The sequence below is a fragment of the Lottia gigantea genome, assembly GCF_000327385.1.
Source record: "Lottia gigantea unplaced genomic scaffold LOTGIsca_178, whole genome shotgun sequence".
Classification (NCBI taxonomy): Eukaryota; Metazoa; Mollusca; class Gastropoda; family Lottiidae; genus Lottia; species Lottia gigantea.
The window spans coordinates 138284-160227 of NW_008708276.1; the positions used below are offsets into that span (position 1 = coordinate 138284).

General features: G+C 34.5%; 2 protein-coding genes across 2 annotated transcripts; one reads left to right on the forward strand and one right to left on the reverse strand.

Annotated features, from left to right (window-relative positions):
* Positions 1-1644: 1644 nt before the first annotated feature.
* On the reverse strand, positions 1645-5995 carry LOTGIDRAFT_173980 (hypothetical protein; the record flags this gene model as incomplete). Its single annotated transcript, XM_009052009.1, has 3 exons — positions 1645-2145; positions 3940-4054; positions 5814-5995. The coding sequence occupies 3 exons, from the start codon at positions 5993-5995 to the stop codon at positions 1645-1647; spliced, it is 798 nt and encodes a 265-aa protein (XP_009050257.1).
* A 5696-nt stretch (positions 5996-11691) lies between these two features.
* Positions 11692-12582, forward strand: LOTGIDRAFT_142321 (hypothetical protein; the record flags this gene model as incomplete). The annotated part of the gene is made up of 1 exon (XM_009052010.1): positions 11692-12582. A coding segment is annotated over one exon (891 nt), but the record flags the coding sequence as incomplete, so codon positions are not given.
* Positions 12583-21944: the final 9362 nt, after the last annotated feature.

Consider the following 21944-nt stretch of genomic DNA (forward strand, 5'->3'; position numbering starts at 1 on the left):
AGAATCGTTGCAGCCCTCATTATTGTACATTTTGGACTTTCTGTAAAATGAAATGATACTCATTATGCTTGTTTTCAGATGAATTAGACAGTATACACTGATCTCTAATTAGCATGTCTAGTACCTCAATGGCCTTGAGAACTATTTATTACAATTATGAAAATATCGTTTAGAAGATAAAAGAAAACCGTAAAACACGACGAAAAGTTTTGTTTTTTTTGTTGAAGTCAAGGACTTAGAACTTTCTGGTCTGATATTATATTGATATTTTTATAGATATACTGAAATAAACAGGAGAGTTGGATTAATTCCCGAGCTAGGTCCATAACGTACGAAACTACGTATGGTTCCTTGAAATAACAGAAACGAACGTAGTTCCCAGCCATTTTAAATATCTTCCTCGTCTTAATATATCGAAGGCTGTAATTTTCAACTAAGCCTTCAAATCACATTTAAAGGTTAAAAATGGCTTGATTTGAACGTTCAGTTGAAATTTAAGATCATTTTTAAAGTTGGGGAAGAGATTTAAAATAATTGTGTACTACGTTCGTGTGTGTTATTTCCATGTACGTAGTATCGTATGAGTTCAGAATAACCAACTTAATACCAAATAGTTCACAATGTCTACAAATAATTCACAATGTCTACAAATAGTTTACAATGTCTACAAATAGTTTACAATGTCTACAAATAGTTTACAATGTCTACAAATAGTTGACAATGTCTACAAATAGTTTACGATGTCTACAAATAGTTTACAATGTCTACAAATAGTTTACAATGTCTACAACTAGTTTACAATGTCTACAAAAAGATTACAATGTCTACAAATAGTTTGCAATGTCTACAAATAGTTTACAATGTCTACAAATAGTTCACAATGTCTACAAATAGTTTACAATGTCTACAAATAGTTTACAATGTCTACAAATAGTTCACAATGTCTACAAATAGTTTACGATGTCTACAAATAGTTTACAATGTCTACAAATAGTTTACAATGTCTACAAAAATAGTTTACATTGTCTACAAATAGTTCATAATGTCTACAAATAGTTCACAATGTCTACAAATAGTTTACATTGTCTACAAATAGTTTACATTGTCTACAAATAGTTCACAATGTCTACAAATAGTTTACATTGTCTACAAATAGTTTACAATGTCTACAAATAGTCCTAAAAAAACAATAGTGAACTTTTCTATGTGTATATTTATGTTTTCTATTTGCATCATTTTAGTTCTCCTCCGTATGTTTATAGTTGATGTAATCATGGAAATGCTTAATTGTAAATGACGTCACCATCACAAAAGTTGATTATAATTGTTTAACAGCTTTTGCGATAGTGACGCCATAAAAAGTAAAAAAAAAGTTTAAGTGGAACCACAGACGTCACTTTGACAGTTTGTTTCTCAGCTTGGCCAATGTTCTGATCATTAGTTTGTATTCATTTAGCAAACCCTTACGATATGTTTTATATTGTGACCTAGGTAACTCACTTCTTCATGTTCTTCTTTGTAGGTATACTGTTGAGGTTGAGGAAAATATGCACATCACAGACGTTGAGTAAGGGAGCTCTGTTTCTTTTTCCGTGTCTTAATACTTCGTTCTTCTTCTACCTCAGTTATTCTTCTGTAGTTCTTCTACGGTAGTTCTTTTTCTGTAGGGTTAATTTCTCTGTAGTTTATCTTTTGCAGAACTCTTCTTCTGTAGTTCTTCTTCTGTAGAGTTCTTCTTCTGTAGTTCTTCTTCTGTAGAGTTCTTCTTCTGTAGTTCTTCTTCTGTAGTTCTTCTTCTGTAGAGTTCTTCTTCTGTAGTTCTTCTTCTGTAGAGTTAATTTCTCTGTAGTTTATCTTTTGCAGAACTCTTCTTCTGTAGTTCTTCTTCTGTAGAGTTCTTCTTCTGTAGTTCTTCTTCTGTAGTTCTTCTTCTGTAGTTCTTCTTCTGTAGAGTTCTTCTTCTGTAGTTCTTCTTCTGTAGTTCTTCTTCTGTAGAGTTCCTCTTCTGTAGTTCTTCTTCTGTAGAGTTCTTCTTCTGTAGAGTTCTTCTTCTGTAGTTCTTCTTCTGTAGTTCTTCTTCTGTAGTTCTTCTTCTGTAGAGTTCTTCTTCTGTAGAGTTCTTCTTCTGTAGTTCCATGAGTTCTTCTAGACAATTAGTAAATTCTACCCAAACATCTAGTCAGCATGTAGTAACACTGGGACTCTTGTTGTGTCTGCATTTACGGTTTTCATCATTTATTAAAATATTCAAAGGAATTGTTGTAAAGTGTTTTATAGTTCAACATTATTTATTGCCTTTAGACCAGTTCCAGAATATGAAATATGGTCGAGATGAGCTCTTTACAACCTGGTTTACCCTTATCAGTGATGCAGGTAAGAGGGGTTGACATGGAAAAAGCGTCTAGTCGTTCAATAAACCGAGGCCCCGTGTGCTACAGGCTGTGCATGTTAAAGATTCATTGAAAGTTAGGGCCCCTGTTCTAGCAAATTTCCCCGCATTGCAATCTGCAAGGCGTAGCCAGTCTTAGATGCAGAAAAGAAGGACGTAATACTCCATTCATTTCATTAATTAATCGCTCACAGAATAGCGTGTATCAATAACATAGAACAAAACTCAGTTTTCATATTAATGTGATAATTATATCAGAAATTAATAATTTCTTTTAGATGGTATTAAATAAAAACACCCCTCAGTTTCCCACAAACTGTAACAGTAAGTTTTTAAATTTCAGGTTTGTAATTTGATTAGTTTATTTCATCTTTTCATCATTTACCAGCAATAAGTTAAACGATAAAATATGTCATCATTTAACACAATTACTCGAATAATATAACGAAACAGACCACTTAATGTTGAAAATATTGAATTAAAATTTCACATTTCTTATTCCAAACAATCGTAGATACGATTTTTTTGAACTCGTGAATGTGTATTAGGGATACTATATTATAGATTCTATTTACACCAATCAAATTTCTCGTGATTCCAATAATTCTAGAACATTTGCCGAAGTGAGGCTGACAGCATTTCTCAAATTTGTTAAGTGTGACGGGATATCTCAAACTTTTTTGGGAACTTGCAATAGTAATCAAATTTGGATCACCAGGAGTGAAACTATCATGTATCATTCTAAATCAGAATATATTCAACAGGGTAGACATGATATGATTCCAATAAACATCCTGAATCTAGCTAGCAGGATAGAAATTGAATGATATAGCAATGTTTTATGGAAATATTCTATCAGACCGCATAAATGTAAATACACACCTATGACGTCATAGATAGGCCATTACGGAAAATAATATGCTAGGATTATTCACTGTATGGAAGCAGTAATAGGACTAATAAGCAGGTATCAATAGTATACTGTATAATAACAATAACTACGGCCAGTTTTATTACCTACAATATTTCCGATCTGATATCCATCTCGTGCTGAACGTTTATTGAGCTATCACGGACCAAACATTACGCAAACAACCACGAAAATACTAAGAAAAGCGATATTCTATTATAGCTGGGAATAATATATTTATGAATATTCTGGTCCTAATCAGAACATACTCACGAGCAGTTAATTGTATTTGTAGGTAGCCTAGGACGAACAATGATCAATCCAAATCATCGAGTTGTTGACGGAGAGCAGTATAGATGTTACGGATGAGTGATACGATGAGTTCAAAATACACGTTGAAACAATTCTTTTGGTCAACAAAACACGAAAGGACAGAAAGATCATCTTGCTGGGGTGGGACAGGAACTGGAACTGGAACTTGAAGTATTTTAACCGTGTTGTGTTAAATGTGGTATCGTGTTCTAACGTATTTCTTTCTGTATGGTTTTCATAGTGCTCATGACTTTAGACTACCGAAGAAAGAAGCAAAGAGAGGAGGAAACAAACAACTTGGGGTATATTTTATAAGGATACAACTTACGTTCACCGTTAAGTATCCTGTCAACCAGCTGGTCCTAGCCAAACGTCTTCCTTGACATTGATCTTTCCTGGATAATCTATACCTAGTTACAACTGGGTTGACTGGTGGATATAGCCTGACGAATTAAATATTTTATGTAAGACTACAAAGCACATCTTTAACCCCCACAATTTAAAAATTACCCCCAGGTTGAACTCCCCCCCCCCCCCTAACCTTGACTTTAACTGTCGGTGCTAAAGAACCTAAAGTCCCAGCTAATAGAGCGATATCATTCAACAATATCATTACACTTATTTAATTAATATAATAATTACAATCGATACCGGATATTATATTCCTGGTACAATATTGATATCGACCTGCCAATTAACACTTCCAGTTTTCTCGTTAACAACAATCTTGATTTCAAAATATTATAACACTCTACTTTCAATTTATACTCCGAGTTTATTTCTGACAACATAGATATCTTAATTTAAAATAATATCCTTCACTTCACTGGCAGGTGTGAGGAAATAACTACTTCATTTTAATTCAGTTTTAATAGTTTCTGTCTGACAAAATAATAGCATTTCCCTTTTCTGCTCCACGTTGGCCTAATTACCACGGCAGCTTCATGGACAATGGGACATTGAGAACATTCATTGGTTAAAACACGACAGGGATCAATCTGACAAGGTGTCCAAGCATAAATAAAAGAATGAACCGACTGAAAGCATTAATGTGATTGTTGCTTGATATACAAAATACAGTAGATTATGTTCCACTGGTTTTAATTATTGACAGATGCAAATAATATAACGAGATATTCTTTTAGTAAAATTTCCAGACAATTAGATTCTGAGTGTCGAGTTTCTACAACAATAGTTATTTCATGTCAGGGTGGGTGTGTGAGGGTGTGTGTGTGTGTGTGTGTGTGTGTGAAGTAGGCAATAAGAGAGTCGGGAAGAAGGGGGGGTGGGGGGGTTGCTTGGTCCGGCCTGACCCCATACGACCTTGAAATGTGGCACCCCCCTCCCTCATTGACAGTAAATGTGGCACCTGCTCGCACACCCGCTCCCTCGACAATAAATATGGCACCTGCTCATCCCTCACATTATGATTCATAGAGGATTTATTATGAATTAGAGAGTTAAAAAACATGTCCTCCATTGTACACCGAGATATCAATTTGTTATAACGTTTTGAAATAATTCTGTTTTTTTATTGATGTCAATTGAGGGAGTATTTCTTGATTTATCAACTTTGCTTTCTTATAATCTTTATAAAAAAACCGATTTCATAATATTTTCTGAAAAACGTCAAGTTTTAACACTGTTTTTAAATATATACAATGTAAATCGGCACATATTCCCACTGTAGGTAAGAATCACAATAACTGGCATATAGTATTATATTTAGATTATTTGCATGGATCATCGTTATTCTTTTATTTTAAAGACCCATGCGAGCACCACCTGTACATCATTAACCCTGACCTCTGGTAAAAAAGATACATAGTTTATTACCGTTTTGCTTTTCATCGAGGGGGTGCTCCTTAAAACATAGATCAGAGACCAAACTATATAATGCCCAGTGCTGAATACGTTTGAAGATAACCTTCTCCGCTGAGTAAACTTTCCTTGCCACTGACCACCGACCAGAGACTGGTATCTCATTATCATTAAAATACTGTAGCTACTCGTTACGATTCAGAAGGAATGACTGAATATTAAATTGAAGAGGGTGATCAAGTCATCGTTAAATGGTCATTTATCAGTCTTCCAGGGGAGATAATTAATCAAACTGTTACTTGTCAAATTAAACTGACTTATCTGTCAATTCAAACAAAGTTTCCAATTTGTCAACTGAAACAAGAAAATGAAGAAGTTTACCGTTCAATCATATTTATAATACAACTCTGGATTAGTTTGTGTTTTGTCTGAGGGGAACACCAATCGCCCCAATTTCCAACCATGGTCGAAAGATATTCTCTGCATAATATAAGATTTCTACGTAGAGGAATCTGAGATATTCTATGTTGAACATTGACTTGTTGTATCTTTCCACTTGTCATATTGTTGTTAGATAATATGATCTATAGTATTTCTACTACACGGCACGCCAAAAATTATATTTGATGATTTAATACTCTAACTTTTCATTATAATAATAAAGCAATAATAGCAGAAAGCTTGAATGATCAATTAATTAGAAGTGATGTACAATAATCGGTATTCTTCATTAGGCTAATTAACAGTTTTAATGATAGATTATAAACAGTCGTTTTGGACTATTAGCAGTGATAATAATCAACAGCTGTTTTTCTCAATTAAACAAACCAAATTTATTTACTTCGTGCTGGTCATTTGACGGTCATTTTAAGTGACCTAATCGATACAATCGCCAATATAATTATCACGTTTTACCAATCGATTGATTAAAGTACGGAGTTGAAGGAGACCACGAACAAAATTTTCAATCACATTAAAGGTACAGCTCGTTCAATTCAACAGAAATATACTAGAAATACTAAATTTGAGTAGAAATTATAATTATTTTCTTTCAAGTATAATTTACAACATATTTAATAATTAAAATCTTGCATACTACTGCTTTAAAGACTTTGATTCACAGATTACGGAATTCTTGAATCGTGTCTAATTTCCATCTTTTTCTTAATTATCACATGAAGGTACAGCCCATTTCATCTTTAAATGTCTACCCTTTTTCTCTAAAATATGTGTCAGAATGCACAAAATCAATACATTTTTTTTCGAAATTTTCATGATAGAACCCTCTAAGGCAAGCAGAGCAGCCAAAAATTGAATTCTGCCTCAGCAGTTGTCCCCCACCCCCCCCCCCCCCCATTGATCAGTCTGCCCCCTATTTGTACCCCCCAGTCTGGGAAGGCTGGTGCTGCCACTGTGAAGGTATGGTATTAGTATTTTTGTTCTTAATTAGCTTTAAACTCTTGATTCAACATGTGAAATGTGTATTACAAGCATTGTTATGGAGTGTGGCTAGCGAGCAAGGATATGACCCCTAACAAATGATGAGTAGGGAGAGTCTATTAGAGACATACCAGCGAAACTCAGTGTTTTTAAGAGCATGATGTTATCATTCTGTCGGTTACTTAAACCAGTATTAAAATGCAAAAAACAAAATCTAATAACTCAGAAGAAAGGAAATAAATCAGAGCCAGCAACTGCCGTCCCCTCTTCACAAAAACATCCATCAATCACTACAGTAAATTAGGTTTCTATTGATCCAGAAAAAGTTGACAAATTCTCTGCCATTTTAAAACAAGTTAAAGCGATCGCTTTAAATTCTTGTCTTGGTATTCAGGTAACGATTTATACTGGAATAACTTGATATTGGAAGTTAATGGTTAATTTAACATCACTTAGAACTAGCCTACTTATTAACTACTTCATAGCAAACTGTAACTAGTCATTCCATAGCGCCTTGTTATACAGAGACTGACAGAGTCTGATAACAACAGAATCTCCGAACAACTGAATCTGAGAACAACTGAATCTCAGAACAACTGGATCTGAAAACAACTGAATCTCAAAACAACTGAATCTCAGAACAACTGAATCTCAGAACAACTGAATCTCAGAACAACTGGATCTGAGAACAACTGGATCTGAGAACAACTGAATCTCAGAACAACTGAATCTCAGAACAACTGGATCTCAAAACAACTGAATCTGAGAACAACTGAATCTCAGAACAACTGGATCTGAGAACAACTGAATCTCAGAACAACTGAACCTCAGAACAACTGAACCTCAGAACAACTGAACCTCAGAACAACTAAATCTCTGAACAACTGAATCTGAATCTTAAATTCTGGTGACATGTATCCTAGATTTTCCGAACCGGATTCCTTACCCCTTCAAATTATCTGAAGTTTTCATCAGTTTGTGTATACGCTCTATATTTAAAATTTACATCCTACTATAGTTAATTAAAGTGAACGGATGCAACTCCTGTCATTGTTTTAGGTTCTCCGCTATTGTTGTAAATTAAGGACTTGAAATATTCTAGCAGACTGATCCTTCCTGAGAATTTATTACTTGTATATTACTCTAGCAGGGAAAATCTTTTTAGAATGAAGATATTTGTCCTTTTCCAGGTTGTTTTCACACTATCATTATAGGAATTCGTGACTGCGCAGGAGATTAGGACCACCCACGGCGTCGTTAAGAGGGTATTGTTCAGCTAGCTAGGTCTTTAGCGCTAAAATGTTGATTTATTGTGTTTAAAACCAGAGACAAGTAAAATTAGTGAAATGACATCTCGTTCTATATTGATTGACATGTGAGTTTTATTTTAATAAAGTTTATAATAGAAAACGACAAGAATGTCAAAAGGTCACAACGCGAGCGTTCACATATAAATAAGAACGAGGTCGAGTCGAGTTGTTTCCATTTATGCAGTAACATCACTTGGAAGGTACATGTGGTTGAGCACAAAATCAAAGCTATAAATGTGTGGTACAACTAGTCAACAAGCAGTGACCCAGCAGCCATAGCGACTGGTTGTACCCATCACTAAGGGACAAAAATAAAAAATGAAATAAAAAATGTACCATAGTAAGTATCTAAAAGGGGAACACAATATAAAATGGTTTACAACATATTCTGGGGCCTACCAAAGGGTAATATTATGTCCTTCTATTAAAGCTACTTCTGTTACGATTACCTTCTTCAATTACCCAGTCAAGATCATGTTTTTTGCTTTTAGGCTGTCTTGATGAACATTATGGCCTGCATTTCCGGGCGTCTCATAGGTGTAGTCAGCGCCCACGACAATGAATGAAAGAAACTCTTTGTATACAGTCCAAGGATAACATCTTAGGTTACAGAAAGATAAATCATTTTGCCACTACCTGTAATTTTAGTAGCATCAACATAGTCTCACCATCGTGTTCAAAGTAAGACCATTCTTCGCTAGAGCCAGCTGTTGATATGATGTCTTTCTACCCCTTGGCAGCAGTTACAGGTGTCAGAGCGTGTGTAACAATGTGGACTGTGATGAGGGTGGCCACAGGCTACGACACGGAATGCTTGCTATACTGTCTCGTACAACTGTTTCGTATATGGGTCTATTGGTACAGAAGATCTTTAGAGGGGTACAGGTACTATCGGCGAAGTCTTTTCTCGAGCACTTTAATAATATATATTCGAATATACTATTTTTGTGAATATAACACAAATATTTACTTGCTTGAATTGTGTCACGAGTTCAAATTGTTTAAAGCCGAAATGAAATGGAGTTTTACGTCCTACTTTTCTCTACCCAAATGGGCGAATGAAAACCGAAAAACGTTTAAAGCCATGTGTGCAATAAGGGAAATGTTGCCAATACAGCTGCATTAGCCCTTTATTCGTCGATTTTCCAACTGTTGATGTATCTTTAACGTACACAGGTTGTATAACATGAGACCTCAGTTTTTAGACCCCCATCCCCAAACCGGCCTGCATCACTGATAGGAATGAAAATTCCGTAAATCTTGAGAATTATAATCCAAACCTGTTAAAATGGTAAACCGATGATTTATATTAAAGAGGACAATAAATAATTGACGATCACCAAATCAATTTGAATTCCTCCATGATTTACCAACTCTACGTCTCTATGAATGTTGTTCTATCGGGAATGGTGATGTATTGTATATACAAGAATGAAAGCATGAGGTTAAAACGTTCAGGGACTATCCAATATCTAATCAATCGTTGTTATAAACTCTGTATATCACATACAACAATATCAAGCCATTTGTTCAGTGTTAAAATATTACAATTTCTTTATACCAACAACACTTACACCCAAATATAGTTCTCGTATAAAACATGCTGACACGTGGAGGGGGGGGGGGGGGGGGCTCAAGTCAATATCGCATCCAAGGGGTGGAATCCAAGAGAAATGGTGACCGCGAGAAAGTGGGAATTTTTGATGAGAGAGTCTTATCAGATTGAGCATATACGAAGACCACAGTTTCCAACAGTTGCTAATGTTTTACTTTCAAGTAAACATTGATGTCAGCCTTAAAGGGATAGGTGCGCTATAATACTTTAGTCTTAAACACTGGAACTTTCTATCTGAGCTAATCAGTAATAGTGTTCACAGCTTACTGTCGATAATATCATGTGTGTCCAGAATTATCTGTGTTTGAATGTTAAAATGACGACTCGTTAATTTAAGATACTCTTTAGAAAAGACATATAAAAATAGTGAGTAAAAGTCCTAGTTTAATGTATTTTTAACGGAATTATGTGATTTTCACCCAGTTGATAGTAGCTGCTCAATATTGATTGATTTTTCGATATGAAAGCTTTACCGACTTTTCAAACTATGCAGCAACAAAAGCATAGATATTCTAGAGATCGTTAAATTCACAGGTCCGATACCGTATATCATATAGTACTAGGTCAACGTAGCTTAATCAAATAAAAACTCATGACCGACTTCACAACCTTGTAAAATAATGTCTTATTTCCTTTACTGAATTAAGTCTGCCGTCCACCATTCGGGATGAGACGAAATTTCATTTATTATCCCTACTTCTTAATCCCCAGTTTACTAGCATCAATAGATAGGATTTGACTACAGACCAACTACTACTTCAAGATATCACGTTAACTGTAGAATGCTCCAGTCCAAGTTCTGGTTCACTACCTCACGTCCCCCGGGCTGAGTTCTTATTAAAGTTAATCTGCTGTTTGAGAGGGGGATTATGATATACCCTGTTAATCAATACAGAAGACACATTACAGTAGAGTTTATTCTATAGGTGACTATTACATTACATACCAATAACTTCAACTAGCTATCAATATATCAGTAGAACTTACAGCCGTGACTGGGGCCGTTTTTCTATGAGGCAATAATCCTGTTTTCTAAAGCCCCCAGAAGCTTCAGGCAGTAGATTGGGTCTGAATATATGTGAATAGTCTACGGAAATACTAGAACTGTACACAAATAGAATACTTCCTTTCTACTATAACACCTAATACTTGTGACCTAGACCAGTGTTGCTATAGGAGAGTATCTTCTATAACACCTAATACTTGTGACCTAGACCAGTGTTGCTATAGGAGAGTATCTTCTATAACACCAAATACTAGTGACCTAGACCAGTGTTTCTATAGGAGAGTATCTTCTATAACACCAAATACTAGTGACCTAGACCAGTGTTGCTATAGGAGAGTATCTTCTATAACACCAAATACTAGTGACCTAGACCAGTGTTTCTATAGGTGTGTATCTTCTATAACATCTAATACTAGTGACCTAGGCCAGTGTTTCTACAGGAGAGTATCTTCTATAACACCTAATAATTGTGACCTAGACCAGTGTTTCTATAGGAGAGTATCTTCTCTAACAACTGATACTTGTGACCTAGACCAGTGTTGCTGTAGGACAGTATCATCTATAAAAACTAATACTAGTAACCTAGACCATTGTTGCTGTAGGACAGTATCATCTATAACACCAAATACTTGTAACCTAGACTAGTGTTTCTATAGGAGAGTATCATCTATAACACCTAATACTTGTAACCTAGACCAGTGTTTCTATAGGAGAGTATCATCTATAACACCTAATACTTGTAACCTAGACCTGTGTTTCTATAGGAGAGTATCATCTATAACACCAAATACTAGTGACCTAGACCTGTGTTGCTGTAGGACAGTATCATCTATAACACCAAATACTTGTAACCTAGACTAGTGTTTCTATAGGAGAGTATCTTCTATAACACCTATTACTTGTAACCTAAACCAGTGTTTCTGTAGGACAGTATCATCTATAACACCTAATACTTGTAACCTAGACCAGTGTTTCTGTAGGACAGTATCATCTATAACACCTAATACTTGTAACCTAGACCAGTGTTTCTGTAGGACAGTATCTTCTATAACACCTAATACTTGTAACCTAGACCAGTGTTTCTGTAGGACAGTATCATCTATAACACCTAATACTTGTAACCTAGACCATTGTTGCTGTAGGACAGTATCATCTATAACACCAAATACTTGTGACCTAGACCTGTGTTTCTATAGGAGAGTATCATCTATAACACCTAATACTTGTAACCTAGACCAGTGTTGCTGTAGGACAGTATCATCTATAACACCTAATACTTGTGACCTAGACCAGTGTTTCTATAGGAGAGTATCTTCTATAACACCTAATACTTGTGACCTAGATCAGTGTTTCTATAGGAGAGTATCATCTATAACACCTAATACTTGTAACCTAAACCAGTGTTTCTATAGGAGAGTATATTCTATAACACCAAATACTAGTGACCTAGACCATTGTTTCTATAGGAGAATATCTTCGATAACACTTAATACTTGTGACCTAGACCAGTGTTGCTATAGGAGAGTATCTTCTATAACACCAAATACTAGTGACCTAGACCAGTGCTTCTATTGGAAAGTATCTTCTATAACACCTAATACTTGTGACCTAGACCAGTGTTTCTATAGGAAAGTATCTTCTATAACACCTAATACTTGTGACCTAGACCAGTGTTTCTATAGGAGAGTATCTTCTATAACACATAATACTTGTGACCTAGACCAGTGTTTCTATAGGAGAGTATCTTCTATAACACCTAATACTTGTGACCTAGACTAGTGTTTCTATAGGAGATTATCTTCTATAACACCTAATACTTGTGACCTAGACTAGTGTTTCTATAACAGTGAATAATTGTGACCAGTGTTTCTATAGGAGAGTATCTTCTATAACATCTAATACTTGTGACCTAGACTAGTGTTTCTATAACAGTGAATAATTGTGACCAGTGTTTCTATAGGAAAGTATCTTCTATAACACCTAATACTTGTGACCTAGACCAGTGTTTCTATAGGAGAGTATCTTCTATAACAGTGAATAATTGTGACCAGTGTTTCTATAGGAAAGTATCTTCTATAACACCTAATACTTGTGAACTAGACTAGTGTTTCTATAGGAGAGTATCTTCTATAACAGTGAATAATTGTGACCAGTGTTTCTATAGGAAAGTATCTTCTATAACACTTAATACTTGTGACCTAGACCAGTGTTTCTATAGGAGAGTATCTTCTATAACACATAATACTTGTGACCTAGACCAGTGTTTCTATAGGAGAGTATCTTCTATAACACCTAATACTTGTGACCTAGACTAGTGTTTCTATAGGAGAGTATCATCCCTAGCATCTAATAATTGTGACCAGTGTTTCTATAGGAGAGTATCTTCTATAACAGTGAATAATTGTGACCAGTGTTTCTATAGAAGAGAATGTTGTATAACATCTTATACACGTTTTAACAAGTGAAATATATTCCCAGAAAGTAATTGAATTGTTCAGACCATGTAACGATATACCTATATTGAAAAAAGATAAATGTGTCGTCCATTCTGATTCGATGTCTCATCACGAAACCGACAGTAGAAATTTCCTGATTAATTTAACGTACAAATTTCTTGACATTTATACTACTATTTTTCAGCTAGGAAACGAAAGAATTCATTTTGGATTGAATTAAGACTGGAGATAAACGAGTTTTGATGATGAAAATGTCGGTTTTGCTGTAATGATGTGTTTCAATAGAGACGGTTCAACAATTCCTATTATTTTTACTGTCTGTTGGTTTTGTGCCCGAGAAATAAAACAAGATGGAGTTTCTTAATTTTCGGTAACCAATTAAGTATTGGAAGTAATAATATAAATATGTGAATTTAGTGATTTAGTCGAAACCAGACCGATACTCGGAAGCATTGAGTGTAGAATCTTGGAATTTCTTTCAGAAAACCCACTTACATGTAGTTAATTTTCTGTTTTTTCAGTATGTCAGCTCAACACCTCTTCAAGAGTACACACTGTTAATTTGGTATTTAGATCCGTCGACTTGACATTCCTTTCAGGGAGTCCACATAGCAAATAATATCAATTTGTATCTAGGTTTATTGACCAGGGCAACCATTTGTATTGCCTACAAAGCTACTAATATGAATATTTACATTATATATTGCAATTAGGATTAAATTATCAAAACTGATCAAAAAACAAAATGGCATTGGCTCAAGAATTGGCTGTAAAAAGTAAAAAATGGAAGTGAAGTGTCAATCAATACAGCTAGTTGATGATGTAATAGGATTAGTCTAATCTGATTGGATGAAAATAAACCGAAACCGGTAATCTCCCTTGCTTCCTATATCTAATCCGGATCACGTGTTTAATCTGTAGAGTACAAGATAAAACTCGATTCCAAAATAACTCGTTATGTTTTTAAACAAACGGTCCAGCTTGAAAGCTTTGCTAAAGCTCTGCAACTTATCAGGTCTTTAATAGTAGTCGTAATTACTGGTACCAGAGGCAGTTTGTCACGTGATCACGTGATTGTGCTCGTTAAAAGATTTAAACTTCCAAGATATTGATTCAATATAAGATGTACACTTGGTTAACAGATAATCATAAAAGGCATTAAATGCCCAAAGTAAGTAAGAGTTGTCATTCTCCCCCAATGACTATAATATAAAAGTATTATTCGCAATGTTACAGTCACGTGACAAACCATTGGTAAATATTCCATTCAATACCGAGCTAGATTCAGCTTTACGATAACTACCAAGTGATGCCGAATGGTATTTAGATTCCAAGTTAAATAAAGCTCAATCCAACATTAAAGAAACCACCCACTACGTATATTTTGTACATTCTCAAATTTACAAAGGTTATGTAAATTATGCCTTATGTGAGCTCCGAATTATAGAAGAAAAATTACAGAATACAGTGTTTTGTTGTTTTCTATTCAATCAGTCGTATCATAGTAATAGGTAACAATAATCGTTTCAACTTTTATATGTAGTATGCACACAGAAGAGCGAATAATCTGTCTATCGATTTTCCTGATGCTTAGAATTTTCCTTATCCATTGTCAGCAGGCAAGAAGGGTTCAAGGTGTTAGGGTTAGGGTTAGGGTTAAGTTGCCTTGGGGAAACTCACAAGATTCAAGGATTTGTGGTAGAATTGATGATGGAACCACACACTCCAGTTAATGAACCTAAAGACCTAAAGAAACAAAGAGTACGTTTATTGCAGAATTTAGTATTTTGCTATAGTCTCGTAGGATTTTTTTTTACAAAATCACCAACCAGCAATCTAAGATTTCGAACAGTTTACACCAATTAATGTTAGGTCATTTACAATTCTGTCTGTGAACAAGTGTAACCAATTCGAAAATTAGGCGAAAGCGAAATCACTCTATGAAATCGTATGATCACAAAAAACACCCTATATTTAACAGTTATTGCTGGTAATAGATGTACAGAGAATAAAAGGCTGGATAATGAGATATTTTGTAGTCATTGTGAAATGTTAACCAGTCTATAAAACCAGTTAAAACGATGGTACAGGACTTATCTGATTGCTAACTAGTAATACGTATGTAAATATCAAGATTAAACACCAAAATACAACATGTAACGTGCTCTTAAAGCTTTGAGTTTCTGAAACTAAGGTACGATTGGTCGAACGGATGGCGAATCTGTCTCTTAATGTTTTGAGTCGATTGGTTTCAGATTATTCTCGTATTGGAATCCTTACTACTATTTGCACACCCGCCATATTTATCTAGGTTATTTTGGTGTTGCTATTGTCATTGCTTTCATTTTTGAAGTTATATGAAGATATTTAGTTGCGGAAGAATAAAGATGAAAATCGTCGTTTCTTGTACTTGCAGCAGTGGTCTACTTTCGATTTGCCTACTTTCATTTTCATTGTTATGATATATTGAATTATTGTTGAGACCCTAAGTATTGGTCAGACTTTCATGTGACATATTGGAAAGTTTTCAACGAGATTTGTGGAAAAGGAAAGGGATGTATTTCGGGATTAAACATGGAAAGAGAGTTCAACAGAACAAGACTATATCAACACTGTCACACAGGAAACGACTGTTTTCACTCTCTATACTCTTCGTACAAATCTGAAAAAATAACAATTTCAGACATCATAATCTTAATTCAGACCAAAAATAGGCCTGCAGAATGAAAAAGAGGGAGAGAATTCGATGGTTTAATTACCACAGACTACTAACATTACTGTGCCATTTTCATGTTAGCCTCTATCAATATCATCAAGTCTCTCTTTGTTTACTACAGCTTCGACGAAAGATGGCTTGAACTGGTTGCTTAAAATCTTGGTAATTGACCGAGTCTACAGTGGCTATTGAATTTGGTCGGTTGTATTGATTGATTGATTGGTTAGTGATGGCAAAAATTTGATCGAAAAATCGATAAATATGACATCCGTAGATAAAAAAAAAATATTAATATAAAATATACATGTATATATAAACTGACAAAACTTGTAGGAGTTGCCAATTTGTTTTGGTTGTTAACAAGTCGTTTGAGACTTGTAGATCGATTATGCTTATTTGTTATAATCCCCCCTGAAAGAGTCGAAAAATTCAACGAAAAATCCCAGATTATATCCTCATCGTAGACAGATATAGTTTTGGGCGTCAGAGACTATTTACATGTGATCTTGGAACTTTCTTATTCTTTAAAAGAAGGGAAATAAACCAATAAACTTAAGAATCTTTCAGACTACAATGAACTAGGTGTATTATATTATCAAACTTCCAATCAATACGTTATCAAGAAACACACCTGGCACGAGTTTGACGCTATTGACAATATAATTGGCCAAGAATGTATTGGTAAATTTGTCCTGTTACTATTTGGTCCTATGATTCCAGACTGATTCCCTCTAACACTGGTTTAACCCACATGGTGCAGAAAAGTAGGACGTAACACTCCATTCATGTTAATTCTAACACTAGTGCATATCGAGTGTTCTGGTTGTTTGACAAGTTTTATGCTGCAATATAAACAATTTTTTAACAAAATGATTATTTTATACGATGATTTTTTTTTAGTTATAAACAGCCTCCTGCGGTTTGACACTAATAGACGTGACGAAATGTCAAGTTCGTTATATATCGAAGAGCATGCAGATCAGATAAAACAAGTGTCTATTCCGTTCTGTAAATATACTGAGAATTATAGAAGTTGACATAAAGGAGGGTCTTTTCATCAAAGAATATCAACAAGAAATATTACACGAGTTCATTGTAAATAATTCCTCGAGATCAGTGAAGAGTGACTGTGTAAATTAGAGGGAGGTATGCGCTAGCTTCAAAATAACAAGAATTCAAATTACGAAATCGTACCTCCCTTTAGTACATTGTAAAATCTGTTTGGGTTTTTCCATTGAAACTTTGAATCAGACCCGGATGTATATAAACATCTGTACCTCGACTCTAAACTGACATATTTTAATTCACGTGGTGAAAAATTAAAAAACAAATGTGTTTCAATTTGACTACAAAAACCCTCATCCTTCCAAGCACAATTTTCGGTAGGTATGAGCGTCCTTGTCAGATTTTTGGGAATTTTTTAAAATAAATTATAAAGTTAGAGTATCAAAGCTACTCTCGGCGTTTCATTGTCTCGTCTGTAAAAGCGATGCCATAATATATGGCGGGGGGAAAGCGGCAAAAACCTAAAGCTATGCAAACACAAATGTAATATAATGCAATAACAAATACCTAAAACGTCTTATGCAAATGATAAAATACAAGAAACCTCTAATACCACATACATATAACCTCTAATGCACACTTGATTTTACAACGTGAAACATCTACCATAAGCATTAGACGACATATATCTCGTTTGCATTACCTACATTTCTTCACTGTAATATCTTTATTTAGGTCAATGTCAAGGTCGAAGTGTTTTTTTTAATCGATACAATAATTTCTCTCAAATTAAGTTGGATAACACTGGCACCAAAAATTTCATTCATAATTCCTTAGAAGACCATCGGAAAAAATTGGCCATTTATCAAAAATTGGCCATGTATAGGCTTCGTCATTACTGTGGACTGTGCAAAAATTGGCCATGTAGGGGCTTCGTCTTTGACTGGCCAGTCCTCAATATTGGATATCAGTCACTGGCCATATTTCTCCCCATTGTACACTCGAATATGTCAGATTGACATCTCAAGACTTCACTGGCACCAAAAATGTCACTCATAATTCCTTAGCAGACCATCGGAAAAAATTGGCCATTTATCAAAAATTGGCCATGTATAGGCTTGGTCATTGACTGGCCAGTAACACAGTTAGGCATCAAAATACCATTATGTTGGAATTTTAGGGATATTCACAGGTCTGAAGGCACTATGTGATTGAGTTTGTGCCAATTCCATCCAAAAATCTGCCCCAAAATCTGACTGTGCAAAAATGGGCCATGTTGGGGCTTCGTCTTTGACTGGCCAGTCCACCATATTGGATATTCGTCACTGGCCATATTTTAGCAATTATAGGAATAAAGAGCATTTCTCCCCATTGTACACCTAAACATGTTACATTGACATCTCAGGATCTCAATGGCACCAGCACAATTGCATTTATAATTCCAAAGGAGACTATTGGAAAAAATTTGCCATTTTTCAATATCCATATTGGATATTCGTCACTGGCGAAAGAAATGTTGATAACTATGTAATGATTCTATCCATTACACGACTTTTAGGGGCTTTATTTGAATAAGAAATGAATTACAAATTTTTAGTTTTTTGATTTAATTACAACAATTACAATCAATCCAAAAATTAGTGTATCCATCGGCCACTGAAGAAATGACTAAGTGTCAATTTCAAGATTTTATTCGTAAGGAACCGCGCTTCCGATTGTACAACAATACACTAGAGTTATCCCCCTTAATTTGGGAGAAATTATTGTATCGATTAAGAAATACTTCGACCTTGGCATTGACCTAAATAAAGATATTACAGTGAAGAAATGTAGGTAATGCAAACGAGATATATGTCGTCTAATGCTTATGGTAGATGTTTCACGTTGTAAAATCAAGTGTGCATTAGATGTTATATGTATATGGTATTAGAGGTTTTTTGTATTTTATCATTTGCATAAGACGTTTTAGGTATTTGTTATTGCATTATATTACATTTGTGTTTTGAATTAGACATTTCTGCATAGCATTAGGTTTTTGCCGCTTTCCCCCGCCATATAGATAGGTCTTGCAAATTTGATGGACGTGACAATATATAATCAAGAACGGTGGTGTCTATTTTGTGATACTACACCTGTTGATTTTAGGAGAATTGTGGCAATATGGAAACAGTGTTGAGTATATACTATACAATTATGTAAGAATCAAATTGTCAACAAGGCAAATAATTGAATGCTAATATATAGACAATGCCAGGTGTGTTTTGATCGCAACAAAGATCAGGATTGCGTGAGATATTATAATGTTATTCTAGATCACGTATAAACTGTTTTTCGTTTGTTTATACCCCCTTCACAAACACGAATTTTCTTACTAGTCCTTACGAATCGCTAACTCGTAGTTAACCGCTAGCATCCGTAAATAATCTGTAAAAAAAAAACTCGTAACAACTCGCAACAAGTTGCAGGCACTCGTAAGGATTCGTGAAGGGAGAGGAAAGTTTTTTGACATGTCAAAAATCTACTTAAAATTGTCCACGATGTCTTTTTTTCGCAAATAGCTCGTAACAATCCGTAGGTATCGCAAACTGCTTACCCACAAAAACACGTGATCATCCGTAAATTGCTCGCAAGATTTTTAAGATTTATTACGGCAAGTTTACGATTTGTGTGAGTTATAACGAGCAGTTTTTGTGTAGTTACGAGTAGATACGTTTGTATAGTTTTCTGTTTGGGGAAATGAATTAAGCTACAAAATCTGTAAATACTCGTAACTATACATAACAAACCGTTCACAACTAGTTATCCATGACAACAATCGGATTTTGTTGTCAATATATAAGATACTTGCGGTTGACTAAGAGTTGGTAATTCGTAAGGACTCGTAAGAAAAATTTTATATGTTCAGGGGGCATTATCCAAGTACAATAAGTACAAGCTAAAAAGCTTTAAAAAAAAGGTTCTTCGTGCCATCGAAGTATTTCAGAACTTGTCAAATTTTAAACCGTGTTTCGACATATTTATTTCACAAAATGTGTAAACCCAACCCAATAAATGTCACTTCAACCTATTTGGTACATTAATATCATTCAATCGTATCATAAAAAACTCAGTCACTGCGTATTTAACAAACACGGATGTAGACAAATATAAATTGAAAACACTTCAATCGTATATTATTATCTGTATATCAACCCACCGGATAGCTATACTTATACAGTTTTTTACAGGTTTTAAGATGAAGATATTAATCGCTGCGGTTTGTTTAACGTTGGTGGTTTCATCAGAAGCGATCTTTATCTCATTTTGTTAGTTGATATTTTAATTTTTTTTAAAAAAGAGATATATATACCTGAATATATAGATATAGAGTTTTCCTTTTTGAAGTTTATCAAAAGGTTTATTTCGATCACTAAGATTGTAATCTGTACTATATTAATGCTTGTCTTGCTAATTTATCAAATGCATTAGTTTTGATTTTTGTTAGCTTGTGCTTTGAATGAAAAATATTTTAATCAATCAGTTTGAAGCAGATAGTCAATGTTTTTAATATTTTAGCTTGCCCTATTGGTTGTGCTGATAGTCAATGTTATTAATATTTTAGCTTGACCAATTGGTTGTTATGATAGCCAATGTTTTGAATATTTTAGCTTGCCCTATTGGTTGTGCTGATAGCCAATGTTTTGAATATTTTAGCTTGACCTATTGGTTGTTCTGATAGCCAATGTTTTGAATATTTTAGCTTGACCTATTGGTTGTGCTGATAGTCAATGTTTTAAATATTTTAGCTTGCCATATTGGTTGTTCTGATAGTCAATGTTTTTAAATTTTAGCTTGCCATATTGGTTGTGCTGATAGCCACTGTTTTTAATATTTTAGCTTGTCATATTGGTTGTGCTGATAGTCAATGTTTTTAATATTTTAGCTTGCCCTATTGGCTGTGCTGATAGCCAATGTTTTGAATATTTTAGCTTGTCATATTGGTTGTGCTGATAGCCAATGTTTTAAATATTTTAGCTTGCCATATTGGTTGTTCTGATAGCCAATGTTTTGAATATTTTAGCTTGCCATATTGGTTGTGCTGATAGCCAATGTTTTAAATATTTTAGCTTGCCATATTGGTTGTGCTGATAGCCAATGTTTTAAATATTTTAGCTTGTCATATTGGTTGTTCTGATAGCCAATGTTTTGAATATTTTAGCTTGTCATATTGGTTGTTCTAATAGCCAATGTTTTTAATATTTTAGCTTGTCATATTGGTTGTGCTGATAGCCAATGTTTTGAATATTTTAGCTTGTCATATTGGTTGTTCTGATAGCCAATGTTTTGAATATTTTAGCTTGTCATATTGGTTGTTCTGATAGCCAATGTTTTTAATATTTTAGCTTGCCATATTGGTTGTGCTGATAGCCAATGTTTTGAATATTTTAGCTTGCCATATTGGTTGTTCTGATAGCCAATGTTTTGAATATTTTAGCTTGCCCTATTGGTTGTTCTGATAGCCAATGTTTTGAATATTTTAGCTTGCCCTATTGGTTGTTCTGATAGCAAATGTTTTGAATATTTTAGCTATATTTTAGCTTGCCCTATTGGTTGTGCTGATAGCAATGTTTTGAATATTTTAGCTTGCCCTATTGGTTGTGCAGATCGTCAATGTTTTAGTACCGGATGTATAAAATGCCAACCAGGTTATTGTAGAGCTTATGTAAGAAGGTAAGTTAAAGTTATCGACAAGATATTGCTACTTCCTTATTAAAGGGACAGATTCGCCATCAGTTTCACAGATCATACTTTAGTCCCAACTAATTATTAATTGTGTTCACAGCTCATCGTCGAAATTTGAGCCTTCAAGTATATGTGTGTCCAGAATTATCTGCGTTTGAAAGTTCTAACGACTTTTTTTAAAACTCTGCATTATACACAAAAGACATATATAAAAATAGAAAGAGAAAATTCTAGTTTGAGTT